The sequence below is a fragment of the Podarcis cretensis genome (assembly GCF_951804945.1).
Source record: "Podarcis cretensis genome assembly, chromosome: 5".
NCBI lineage: Eukaryota > Metazoa > Chordata > Lepidosauria > Squamata > Lacertidae > Podarcis > Podarcis cretensis.
In genome coordinates, this window is record NC_137174.1 from 50564656 (window position 1) to 50578787 (window position 14132).

Here is a 14132-nt window from a genome sequence, read left to right on the forward strand (position 1 = left end):
GGAAATTTACAGATTTTAAAAACTTGGCCCATACAGAGGACACTACCTTGCAGGACAACCTGAAGTGACAATAGGGGTGTGCATGAAGTGTGTGTGGGGGGGTGTCCATGTGCACTGAAAAGTCCTACTGGCTTGTGCTGGCCAGGGAGGAAAAGGGAGGGCAGATGTTCTGAATTTTTCCCACATGGATCTTTGCTTTTTTTAGTATTTCCTTATTGGCTCCAATGGAGGGAAATTAGTTACATCATATTGAGACTGGCAAAGGAAGGCTGATTCTGGGGCTTCTTCCATGAACGAAGGGCCCTTGGACCCACCACATCCTAGGCCATCTCCATACTATCCCTGTTCCATGCAGAGCTTTCAGTGGGTATAATTGGGGCCTTTGGGGCATATGCATTTTCACCTCAGATGACTCCATTAGTTGATATTACAAATATAAATACATATAATTCAGTACTGGGTATATCAGGACTATAGGCATAGACACACCTCCATTAATGGGTAAATAGTAATGGATGAGGATTTGATCCCCCCCACTTTGAGGGAGATGAACCAACACTCCATTTTCTATCCATATAAATAGAAAAGTCTTAGTTTGAGATCTTAGGGGTTAGAAGGCAGGACATAACTACTTGGTACCCAAAGTTTGCTGTACTTTGTACTGTGCTTTCATTTTGGTTTTAATGGTGTACTTCTCATGAGAAGAAGCAGATGATGAAATAACAGCAACAATCTCTAGCCTATGTCCTATATTAAATTGGGAATATTTATTCCAGTTTCAGAGTTTCCTTTGTGGCTATTTGAATTGCAGAATTTCCAGAGCATCTATATTTATATTGTGTGGCTACATAGTATTCCCCAGGCTGTTTATTGAAATGTTCCAAACTGCATTTCCATCACATATAATTATCCACTATAATTAGCCCCACTGTGGCATACTAGTCAATAATATAGGGGCTGGGAAGTGGCAGCTCTCGAACAAATCTGACCCTCTGAAGGGCAAGGCTTCAGCTGCCAACAGCAAATTTAGGTTTGCTTCCCTTGCCTTCTTACCTGACACAAACATTTTAGGCACTGGGGAGAGGAAGAGCAAAAGTTGAGGGCAAAATAGGGAAGAAATAACAGCTGTACATTCGGTGATGAAACAGAGCAAACACCCTCAGGAAACTCTCCAAGAAACATAGTAGTCAACAAGGAACATAGGAAGTTGCCTTTGTCCATGTAGTTTAGTATTGTCTACACTGGCTGACAGCAGCTCTTCAGGGTTTCAAATAACAGACATTCCCAGACTTGCCTAGAGGCGCTGAGGATTGAACCCAGGGCCATCTACATGCAAAGTTGTTGCCTAATAATTTTTCTACGGACCTTTCCTTCTGCTAGAGTAAATATGATAGACTAAACCTCTTCAACTAAATCTCTAATGCCAAGCCAAAATATCTCCTTCCAATTTTGCTACCCCTTTGTGGGTTGCAAATCAGAGAGGGGAGATTTTAGCAATAGGGTAAACCTTTGCTGAATAGTCAGCGCCAGCACTTCTTTGGGTGGCCATCCCTTCAGGATGATGCTAAGTAACATCATTTAGAGATTTGAGTAGAACGTTCACTGTAGCAGACTTCCATCTCAGAGAGACTCTAACAATTACAGTTGGCGTGCTGGTTTAAAACACATACTGCTATGTTTTAATCCTAATGCCCATCCTTTTTCTAAGCCCATCCTGGCAAACCTAAAAGAATCCCTTTTTTATATTTTACTGGAGGCAGTCTTGAGTTCCCATATTAGGTGGAAAGGCAGGCAAAAACAAACTAGACAGGATCATCTGGGCACAGTACCTTGCAAACAGTTTCAAATGTGGCGTCTTTATAATGAATAGTTCCTTATAAAAATGTACATATGTATACACAGGTGTGGTACTAGTCTTTATTTGACTGGTCTTCTGAGAAGTGTGAAGAAGCTGGAAAGGGGTTAACAGTTTGAATGGTAAACATAAAGGAAGCGCAACAAACCATGCCTTGTCAGCTTTGTTCTAATTTTCCTAGCACAAAGCAACAACTCAAAGGAAGCCAGCCTTTTCAGTGGTGGAGCAAAAAATGCTTATTAGCTCACTAGGCAAGGCAAAAAGGAAAGAAAGAAAGAAAGAAAGAAAGAAAGAAAGAAAGAACTAGACTTCAAAAGAAAACAGAAGTGATTGAATAATATACCATGTCGTTTTGTTTATTTATTAAATGTATATACTGCCAACAAATCATAGCTCTCTGGATAGTTCACAAACCCATTGAAAGTACAACAAACTAAATTCAAGCCATAAAAACAACAAAACCATTTATAAATAATGTAAACATAGGGGGGGGGCAACACATCTAAAACCCAACAAAGGCATAGCATCTAGGAACAATTTTATATCAGAAAAAAAACAAACAACCAGAAGCAGAATAACATGGTACAGCTATCTAAAAGCACCAGATAACTATACCCATTAAAAGGCCTTGAAGAACAAAATAAAGGTTTTAATTTGTCTATAAAAGACCATAGCGTGGGTGCCAGGCTATCCTCTCTGGGGAAAGCATTCCCATAAGCATGGTGCCACCACCAAAAAAGCCCTCTCCCTAGTAACAACCCAATTCACTAGGTAGGGGGACCTGGTGAAGGGCCTCCAATGAGGAGCTCAATGAATGAATGGGCAGATATATATGGGAGAAGGTAAGTTATAACAAGTTGACAAATTGCAACTGGTCCTTATTCTGAAAAGCAACTTGTATGGTTGGACAACTATAATGGAGGCTGATTCTTCTATAATTCTTTTTTTAATGTAAATATCCAATCAGTATACACTTAGGATAACAACAAATGAATCAGAGCCATAGCTGCTATTTAGGAGAATTCTTACCTGACTGACCAGGTGGTGGGACTCCTGATGATCCTCTTGGCAGGCATAAAAACACCGTAAGTACTGCTGCTTTGTTTCCTGAGCAAGGCTCAATGGCAATTGGCTTTGGAGAACCCTGAAAATTGAGAAGAAATTGTATTACATGATCTAGGTTATTTTATATTGCTACATATTGGATTCTTCACACCAAACATTTACAACTATCCACAATAAAATAGGAGCCTCAATGTTTCCCTGTGAATAATTCTCGTTGATTGTTGTTTTAAATGAACCTTTCATTTCATTGACTTAAATACAGGTTTTCATGAATAACTTGCATTATTCAATTAAAGTGGCAAAAGAAAGAAAGAAATGACCTAAAAGATAATGTTTTTCATTTCAGCAAATTTAGTAACATATGTTAATTACTGAAACATTCAGATCAGCAATATGTTTTAGCACTATAGTTTCTCATAGGATTAGTATCACTCAACAACTTATACAGAAAGCACAGTGGGAAGAATGCTGTGTTACATTTTAAAGAATACTGTGTTACATTTTTAAAAACAGCTGTGCTTGCAGTAGTTCCCCCACTCCCACCACACACACAGAGAGAGAAGGAAAAAGGAAATATATTGCTAAAGCTAAAAGGTGAGGATTTCTCCCCTCGCATTTTAAATTAAATCAAATATACATGAAGAAAATACTTTTGTTAAAATCAAAATGATAACAAATTGGACTGATCTAATGTGGTATACAGGACACGGGTGGCGCTGTGGGTTAAACCACAGAGCCTAGGACTTGCTGATCAGAAGGTTGACAGTTCAAATCCCTGCGATGGGGTGAGCTCCCATTGTTCAGTCCCTGCTCCTACCAACCTAGCAGTTCGAAAGCACGTCAAAGTGCAAGTAGATAAATAGTTACCGCTCCGGCGGGAAGGTAAAGTGTGTTTCGTGCGCTGCTCTGGTTCGCCAGAAGTGGCTTAGATATGCTGGCCACATGACCCGGAAGCTGTACGCTGGCTCCCTCGGCCAATAAAGCGAGATGAGCGCCGCAACCCCAGAGTCGGCCACGACTGGACCTAATGGTCAGGGGTCCCTTTACCTTTACCTTTAATGTTGTATACAATATATTTTATCCCCTTGTAGGTAACCAGAAACATGTTGCTGCATTGTCAAAGAACACAGAAAGGGAGGGTGTTCTGAACCCAGGTGGCCTGTGCGAGTGGTTTGATGCAGGGATACCAAAGAAGGATGTGAAAAACACCAGAATGGCCAGTTCTAGTGCTTTCTTACAGGGAGATGTAAACTTGCAACACAGCCTCTGAAGCTCCACTGCCATTGCAGATATGGTTCAGACATTGCGGCAGTGAGAGGCCATGATGACTTGTCCGCAAAGTGCTAATATGTTAAGCATAACTTATACAAAAGACAGCATAAGTCCATTGGGCCAGAATCTCTTATCAAGCCACCTGACCCTGGCAACTATCAATTCCAAGACTCCCTTTCTAGGCCAACAGGCCACCATCCCAAGGCCCACAAGTAAACACAGCATCAAAGCACGGCAGTTAGCATATATCAAAGCAAGTGCATTCATAAGCATACATGAGCTCATACTTGCAACAACTGTCAACTAGTCCCAGGGTTATCTTGACTACCAATATAGTATTTGCAGCCCTTCTGGAACAGTCTTGCCTTTGGTTCAACACAGAGGGGGAAAGCAAAGCTTTGCAACAGGGGACAGATAGTAACTTGCTTTTGAAGCAAAGCTAAAAGAGGTAATGCAGAACATAGGGAAGAATAAGATCTAATAATTCAGAACAAAGGAAGCTGTCTTATTCTCAGCCAGACCATTGGTCTATCTATAGCTGTGTCCACTCTAGAGGTGTAATATATGCTTGGGTCACTGGTTGTGTGTGGGTTTGTGCTGCTTTATCCCCATTTCTCCCTCAGCAACCTGTACAACTGTCTACCCCATTCAGAAGCATCCTCCAAACTTCAAAAAAGGGTTTTTAAGGAGATTTGAAAGCAGATGGGAGCAGGAAAGTCACTGTTAGTCAGACTAATTTAATTGTTTGTCTGGACTGGGGAAAAGTGGAAAGCAAGGAAAAGTAGAAGAGTGTTCTCTGCTCTCCACCACCTGGTAAGCATACAGAGACCAACCTGCACATTGGCAATGCTCAGAAATAGCATCTCGAATTCAGATTCAAGCTATCACCCCAATAGTTCTTCCCTGGCCGGAGATCAGAGGAGGTTGGCTAAAGGGATTTCAATTCTGTTCCATTTCTAATGTCATCAAAAGTATTATTAGGTCCAAACTGGGCCCAGAACTAACCAAGCTATTCCGCAATTTTATTTAATTTTAATTGAAGAGACTTCAGTTCTGAACTGAACATGTCCAAGTGTGTCTCCCCTGTCCTCCACTCTGAACTACAGTTGCTACTCTGGCAGACAGAACTCACCTTGGAGTAGTTTAGTGCTTTTTTATCTTAAAATAATATCTGCATGTGGAATTTCAGTTCTGGCTACACTTGTGTGACCATTCTTTGGGGTGAAATCCAGTTCTGTTTGCATCAGAGGCGAGGGGCACAAAGAGCTCTCCTCCACAAAAGACTTATTCCTATTCATTTTATTGAAGCAAATATATATGCACATTTCCTTGTGCACACAGATCTATTCCCTTTCTTGGACTTTATGGGGCATCTCATGGATCTTTCACTTGGACTGAATACAGATGCATAACTATTTTCTTTTTAAAAGGACTCCCTGGCATTCATATATGAGCACATCAATATAAGTCACAGCAACACAAAATTTCTCGAGTGTCTAAGAATCAAGAAGTAGCAAATACACACAGTACAGAATGCAAATCCACAAAATTCTTAGCACTTGAAATTGATTTATAATTAGTCATGTTTCCATATTTTGCATTTGATAAATCATATGAATTTCTCATTTCAGAGCTTACATGTTTAATTATGTATTGAAGATATTTCTAAAACCTTTGCGGTCAAAAACAGTCATTTTACCCTCTTATGTGTAAATATTTAGAAAGCAATGCTGTCATGTTCTTAAGACAAAAAAGAAAAATATCCAAGGGGAAGCTTTGTCAATGGGTTTTGATTTGTAGTTCAAAGCCATTAAACTTTTCCATTTACATGCAAAATACAAAACTACATGTAAATGTCAACTGATTTAAGGATATAAAAACAAGTGACAGTTTAGCAATGCTAAATATGCTGACATGCAATTCTGCAGTGAGAGAAGAAAATAGTATTATTTTCCACTGCATAAACAATTATCAATTTCTATTTAATTAACAGAAAGTAACCTTTATTACTCTAGAACCGGGATACATTTAGTGAGCAAACATGCAGAAAAACTGAGATGAGATATATTATACTTATCAACATTTCCCTGCACAAATCTGCTTGTGAGTAAACTCCCCAGAATTTATTTTAATGTAAAGGTCAGAACCTAAAGGTGTTTACAGCAATTTGTGCTTGAATTTTTTGTGATAAAGTTAAGGAGCAGAAAAAGGAGCAGCAAACGAGAAATTGTGGCAAACATATATATTGGCCATCAGAAATCATACCGTTGCTAAAACTGCATTCATTGGAACTTCCAGCCCAGCCAATCTACCTGGTCAGCTGATTTAAAGATTCTATAGCCAGTGGTATAGCTGATTACATACCTAGTCATATAGAACCCTCACAACATGAAAAGTAAATTTGGGCACTGCAGACATTTGTATGAATCAGTCATGATTTGTTTAGGAATCAAATTTTACCATTCAGGTATTTAATATTTCCCCTACCTCAGCTTGGAGCAGCTTTGGGGAGGGGTATTATTTAAATCAGCGCTGCGTTGTTGAGATGTTGCCTTAATCCATTTAGTCTCTGTTGATTCCCAGATACAATTTACCCACTACCACCTGCTTACTGGCTGCGGAGGAAACTTACAAGTCCCTGTTTTGTAAAATACCAAAATTAAAAGACTTTATGAGATCTGATTATAGCTCTCCTAAGCCAGGGTAGTTTGGCCCTTATGATTATAGATCAGGAGCCACTGATTTCCATTTTTGGCATATCCCCCGCCCGTAAGACAAAAGTGGTTTAGTGTGATGCTGTTGTGTCAGTGTTCCGTTGCTCCAGAAGCAGCTTAGTCATGCTGGCCACAGGACCCGGAAAAACTGTCTGTGGAGCAGACAAACGCCGGCTCCCTCGGCCTGTAAAGCAAGATGAGCGCCGCAACCCCAGAGTCATTCGCGACTGGACTTAACTGACTGGACTTAAATGGCTATATAGATATGTGAGAGACAGCTCTTGATTTTTGAAATTCACATCAATAAAATATTTTCAACTGCTAAAACTTACAGAATCTTAAGGGACTTTTGTTATTTTAATTTTGTGTCAATAAAATTCTGATAACATATCCTGAATCAAATGGTATTACCATTAACAATTTTCAACTGAACTTCATCAGAATCAAGTACATCTAGCATTTTCTGGTTTTGCCTTAGAAAATGTTTTATAGCAAGTTAAGGCTGGGAAAGCAGAAGTGCAATCTTAGTGTATATCATTTCAAGTTTGTAGGAAGAGACCCAGGCAGCATAGAGCAAATGATAATAATTCAGATACCCTTAGGTTTGTCAGTTGTTTGAAGATAAATACATAACCATAAATCAAAGTTATTTCAGTGGGACAAGACACATTCTTTGAAATGTACAGTTTATCATACACTTTCCACAGCTTTTGGGGGGAGAGATAAGGCACATGCTTGTTTACCCAAAGCACTTAAGAACTGTGATTTATTTGCTGGAATTGTCACATTTTGGATAGTAAGAAGAAGTAGCTGTTAATGGTGTGCCAAAAAACAAGGGGGGGCGGAGAGCCGAAGACAGTGAGACAGTTAATAAACCATTTGGAGTGGATAATATATGGAGGAAACAGATGTCTTCTTAAAAATAAACTGGGTGTGGGTGGGTGTCCTCCCTGTTTTCCTTTGTTGGCCTGAATGAATAAAGCTTACAAAAAGTTGGGGGTGGGGGGAGATAAATACATAAGATACAGTCCAGTAAAGGTTAAGCACATCTGAGTGCCACTGATTTCAGTAAGTGACAGTTAAGCATATATATAATTTTCTTGCACTGTTAATTATTTCTTAAATCATGGTCTCTGTGGCAATATGAAGATAAAAACATTTCCCATCCTTTAAAACTCATATAAGCCACAGTAAACAATTTATGAACCCAACAGTTATCCTAATTTGTATTTGATTTGAGTTTTCGTTGTTGGTTTTAATATTGTATTTAATCTTATTTAATTTTTGTGTATTAGGGGTATCTGCAGTTTGCCAAATATTTATATGCTGTGTTTAAATCAAAATAACAACAGTCCCTAACCACTGGCCATGCCAGCTGGGGCTGGAATGAGTTTTAGCCCAGAAACATCCGGAGGATCAGTTTCCCCACTTTTGCCCTGGGGTTTGCAACCGGTCAGATTCTTAGGTGGGGGAAAGTGATACATGTTTTCTGCATGGTAACGCCTGACAAAGACTTACTCTGCTCGCAATCACCTTCTTGGAACTTAGTCCACGAGCTCAACCTTCTGGCTACAACATCAAACCAATTTTTTTCCTACTTTTGTTTGTTTTTGTGTCCCCCCCCCAATTCACCCCACACACCTGATGATGAGTGCGGGAAAACTCAAAAGCTTGTCACATTTTTCTTGACTTTTTCACTGGTCCTAAGATATTACAAGAATGTGGACTTTAATAATATAAGATCATTTTTATTGAGCTCAAAAAAATTGTCCTGATCCAGCTAGGGGCAACGTGCATGGCTCTCTAGGAGGAAAAGGAAACATATGCTGAGATGGATGCTGTACTGTTCCTAGCAGTGTAGAAACATAGGTTGTGCTTGCATAGCTCTGCTCAAAAAATCAGTGCTGGGGATCAGTTCTTTTGGGTAAGGCTAGGTTTCATTTAGACAAATGAATTTCTGTTCCTTTTTTTGCAGCAGTATGCAACTAGATTCCGGTAAAGATGAAAAAGGATTAATAAAATCCTTTAATATTCACTATCATCACAAAGTGAAATGAGCTAAATGTGTGAAATGTTCTCTATTCATTTATATTCCAAGAAAAAGAACACCCATTTTATTTAAGTACTTGGTCATCTATTTTCTGGGCAGTCATTTGAAAGCTAGGTGCATCTAATTTTTAAAAGTGCATTATTATGCCATAAAGACAAATAGATCACGAAAGACTAAATGGCTGCCATCTCTTGCCAAAAAAGCAATTAGAAAATTGGATAAAGGAATTAATGTGGGTATGTTACACCTGTCAGCAGTAATAAGTATTTTGACATGAGCAGAATAAAATTTGACACAGTGCACAAATACTGATCTGATCCACAAAGTACTTAGAATGCAAACAACTACGCATTAATCACTTCCGTGTCGCCAGACGAAAACATCAGAAAGCTATTCTTATCACAATTTGTCTATAAATAAAAGTGAGTCCCTGAGCAGCCTGAATAAATTACCCCTTTGCAGATAATGATAATTTACACTAATGTAAAAATTAATTCTTAATCACATTATTAACACTGTATTTATCTGGTGAACACCAACTAGAGTAAACATGATTGCTTTGTACGTAAGCAATCAAGTGAGTTGATTTGATGCAATTAACATGAGCAAACTCAAATCCTCACAGCTACGTTCTATGGTTTGTGGCAACTCTAAGAGGTCTGTTCCCCACCCCCCGCCACCGCCGCCAAAAGATCAAACTTCACAGGAAAAGAGTGAACAGGAAAATAAGTGGTCCTAATATCTGCAATGCAAGAAATATTAACTGTGCAATTCTATTTTTCTTCTGCTGGTGTACCTGGCTTTTGCTCCCACTATAACATGGGTGCAATGATGACACTACACTGGAGAGCTGTTGGAATGTTTCATCGAAGAAATTTAAAGCTCTTTTTGGAAGTTCAGGATCCTTCCAAGAGTTCGCCAAACCTGGGCTTGGAATCCTACCATACTGTGCTGTGTTTTCAAATTTCCAAGCAAGGATAAACAAAAGACTATTGATTTCTCATTGTTACTGTCTGTTAAGCAGTTTGGGGGAGCTGCAAGATAGCTAGACAACTGCAGTTCCCCCCCCCCCAGTGTCCACCTTTCAGGGCTCTTTACAATTGGAATTCCTGCCCAAAATTATTAGCTTTACAGTAATTGTTAACTATTCAATACCATTTTTGTTGGCTCAATTATTTTACTGAAAGAAAAAAATACTCAATGAATAATTTAAGCATTAATGAAATTATTACACAAATGCTTTGACTGGAGGAAAATCTATGGTTCAGGGGGAATATTCTTCAGAAAATATTGCAATTGCACATTTGTTCATAAACTGGATAAGGGATCTCTATTGGCTATCAGATTTATTTATTTTCACTTTGCTTTCTCACTAAATGTTCTTGCCTTTAAAGCCATTCCTAGTACAATAGAACATTTTATTTTCAGCTTATTCTCAAGAATGAACTTGAACATTGTCGATGTTTTTGCATTTCTTTACTGCAATGTTTACCAGCTGAGACTCTCTCAGTGATTTACAACTTTAATTAATTAAACTCCAACCCCCCTATGTGGTAGGTTAGCATTATTATCTATTCAGAAACAGTGATCTACTGAGAGGCCTCTCTCCCTTGGCTTCTTAAAATTCTGCCACCAAAGTGAAGGGAGAATTGAGCTAATTTCCCTTTCTCTGGCCAATTTCCCTTTTGCCACAGCTAACTCACTCTTGTCAAAGGCATATTTATCCTCAGGGTTCATACAATTATATCAAATAAGTACATTATGTTCTATTTCCAAAATTCACTGAAACATTAGGGAAAACAACAACACAGAACAGTGATAAAGGTAGTCTGGACATTTCCCTCTACAAACTACACTGCAGATACTAACCATAGAAAGATTACTTCTAATCGCTTACACAGGTCTCACTCCAGCAAGGTTATAAAAGTCATACTCTAGCACAAATAGATGGAATTTCCAGCTATCCAATATATGACAAAGAAAATGAATATGATCGTTCAGCAGGCAACACAGATCTTGATCCCAAAGCTGTTGATCAAGAACAGCAGCTTTTAAAATCACTTTACTGTGAGGCCATAGTTGCAGATATTACCGTATTTTTTGCTCTATAAGACTCACTTTTTCCCTCCTAAAAAGTAAGGGGAAATGTATGTGCATCTTATGGCGCGAATGCAGGCTGTGCAGCTATCCCAGAAGCCAGAACAGCAAGAGGGATTGCTGCTTTCACTGCGCAGCGATCCCTCTTGCTGTTCTGGCTTCTGAGATTCAGAATATTTTTTTCTTGTTTTCCTCCTCCAAAAACTAGGTGCGTCTTGTGGTCTGGTGCATCTTATAGAGCGAAAAATACGGTAATTTGTTCCCAGTGCATTAGGAGATCTGGTCCTAAGAAATAGGGAAGAGGAGACTGCCGGAAGGGAGAGCTAGGGATTTAGGGAGGACATTGGTTGTGGAAAGAAAGAGTGGAAAAGGGAGACTACATGAATAATGGGAATGGGCAAAGGAGAGAGGAGTCTGAATGGATGATTGCAATCAAATGTACCTGATACTGAGGTGCATGCCTGGCAAGTACTAAGATCAACAAATACACACATATACCTATTAAAAAATGGAGAACAAAGTGAATCACTCTCCTTAAAAAAAATCAGTAAAGGACTATAAAATGCAAACTTGGCAATATGTTTTGGCAAGAGAAAAAAATCAGCAGTGTAACAAATTACTCTGTGCTATAAATACTATACTCTTTGCAGGCAACTGAATGTTGGAAAAACATGTGCAAAAGTGATGGAGGCATAAATGAGATTTCATTTCTCCTGCTCTTCAACCATCCACAGGCAGACCCAAAGTTGATGTCTTATCCTTTATAACGTTTTGCTCCTAAGAGTATCATTAGTATTGCGAGACCTTACTCTTTATCCATAGTGGATTATAAGAAAAATACATTTGGGTATTATAGAAAAGCTATTACTATTCAACCGTAGTTGAGAGAAAGGAAATCAATGAGACATTTCTCTCATACAGAGGAGCAAAAGGTTGCCAATGTTATAGTAAAATTCCCATTATCTCTGAAGCCTAACTGCACAATGGTACCTCCTTGAAGAGAACCATGCAACTTCATCCTATCATATTACGTACGGGTAGAGCTCATCTTATGCTGACTTTACATACACAATCACTGCTTTATGAAGATTGCAGATTTGTTTGTTTTTTAAGGGGCAGGATTGCAGGAACTGCCCCCCTCCCGAAGTGCTTTCTGAGATCTCATGGAAGCTCTTGCATGACCTACCGAGAGTCCAGTAAGCAAGGTGGGGTACTTAAAAAGCTCTCTGCATTGGATTGGGCAGGAGAAAGGCCCTCTCAGCACCAGCTTTGGACAGGTAGGGATGGTCACATGGGAACTTCAGAGAAACCATGCCCATACAAAATGACCTGCATTTCAGTCTCTGCCTATGGTTTTATGCCTGCCACACTGACAAATGTGGCAACAGGAAATATTGTACTAATTTGTTAAATAATGTGGCTTTATTTCCTATCTGATCCCTGTTCTCTTTTCACTTCACTTTTTGAGACCTGTGCTGCACATTGTATGCTGTTGTAAATCAGCTGAGTCCTATGCTCAAGCTAAGATGGCTGCCATTAGACCAAGAAGATGGTTGATATCAGGGTTATCAAATAAATCAGTGCAATAACTACAAATATTCTGCTTTCTGACACAATCTAAGCTTGGACAATTACCCAATTATATCTTCCCCCATCCTCCAAACAACCCAACCACTTACCTAACCATTGTTCATTGCAAGTAGAGGATAAATAGCAGGATCATGGCAGGCAAAGTTATTCTTTCATAGGAGTTCCACCTTACTTCAGTAGCAACCTACCTTCTCATTCTCTATCTCTATCTCTATCTCTATCTCTATCTCTATCTCTATCTCTGGACTTTGGATAAAGCCTAGATCTGTGTTCCCTCATTGTTTGATGGAACATACAGGACAGAATCTGCTTGGCTATAGCATTGTATCCCGAATTCACACATCCAGGAAGCCTCTTTGGTCTTGTTGCAATCTGAATACTTTCTTGTTCCAGAAGACATTTTGGTTGGGTGTTCTCAGAACTAACCTGAAACTTGATGCTATCATTTGACCCTTTTTAACTCTTTCAACTGAGTGTCTAGCTGAAATTCTGCCACTATTTTAGTTATTTCTTGAACTTATTTTTAATGTGGTAAAAATGTTGTAGTGCGGAACAGGGGTGCCATCTCGCCCTCAGGATTGTGGGTGCCCACCACCGCAACATGTACATGTGATGTCACACACAATGCCTACACATAGTGTGTGTTCCAGCAAACCAGGTATGCCCCTTTTCCAGATATATTCAATTAGCCTTCCCTGTTGTTTTTCCATTCCTTACTGTTCCACAGACATTCAGCATTTTTGGGCCACTGAACACAGTCCATATTTTGCGCCTTTTTTGTGACAAGGTGTGGGGTGAAGTGCCCCATTAGATTTCCTCACCTAAATATCCTGCAAAGCTTGGGGTTCTGTAGAGCATGCTGATACCCCCTCTTGTTTCTCAGTGACTGTTTTGCTTACATTCTCACCAGCTGAGTTGGCTTTTAAAGGGGGTGATTTTTTAAAATCTGTATTTTACTTTTACCTTTGCTACCTGCCTTAATTTCCTGGCAAATCAGAAAAGCTTTTAAACAAATAAAGAAAGATAAGGACAAGATAAGAAATGGCCTTTGGTATAAGAATAGTGTTTACATTCTTTTTTATAAATTCAATCCTTTGAGGGTTCCTTAATCTGCTGTACCTCGTCCAATGAAGTGCTGAACAAGCATGAGATGTTAATAGTTATATATCACATTACGAAATTGTTTTGCAATTCATCTTATTAATGAATACTCCTGTAGATACTATAGGTGATAGCCAATTTGCACCTATCTTTTTCCCTTTAAAAATAAGATTCAGCTAGTTCTCTAATTAAGCAGCTGTAAACAGAATGGTTGCATAATATGGTTTCACCAGTGGCTTACTAATGGCAATATGTTGTTGTACTGTACTTCTGGGGATATACCACTTTCACTGCAATGCAGAAATCACTCTGAGAATGAAAGAATCCCACAGTCAAAATAGGAATTAATATCCTTTTTAATTAATTCAAAGGCATTTTTGTTAAGGGA

General features: G+C 39.0%; 1 protein-coding gene and 1 long non-coding RNA gene across 4 annotated transcripts in view; one reads left to right on the forward strand and one right to left on the reverse strand.

Moving 5' to 3' along the window:
* ATRNL1 (attractin like 1) overlaps positions 1-14132 on the reverse strand; it is a 512979-nt gene that overhangs the window by 65133 nt on the left and 433714 nt on the right. For all 3 annotated transcript variants that reach the window (XM_079976622.1, XM_079976621.1, XM_079976623.1), the window contains exon 28: positions 2885-2999. In XM_079976622.1, coding sequence (XP_079832748.1) covers positions 2885-2999 — 115 coding nt within the window. The remainder of the gene's footprint in view (positions 1-2884; positions 3000-14132) is intronic.
* Positions 1-14132, forward strand: part of LOC307216483 — a 48267-nt gene that overhangs the window by 19686 nt on the left and 14449 nt on the right. The gene's annotated exons all lie outside the window — the stretch shown is intronic.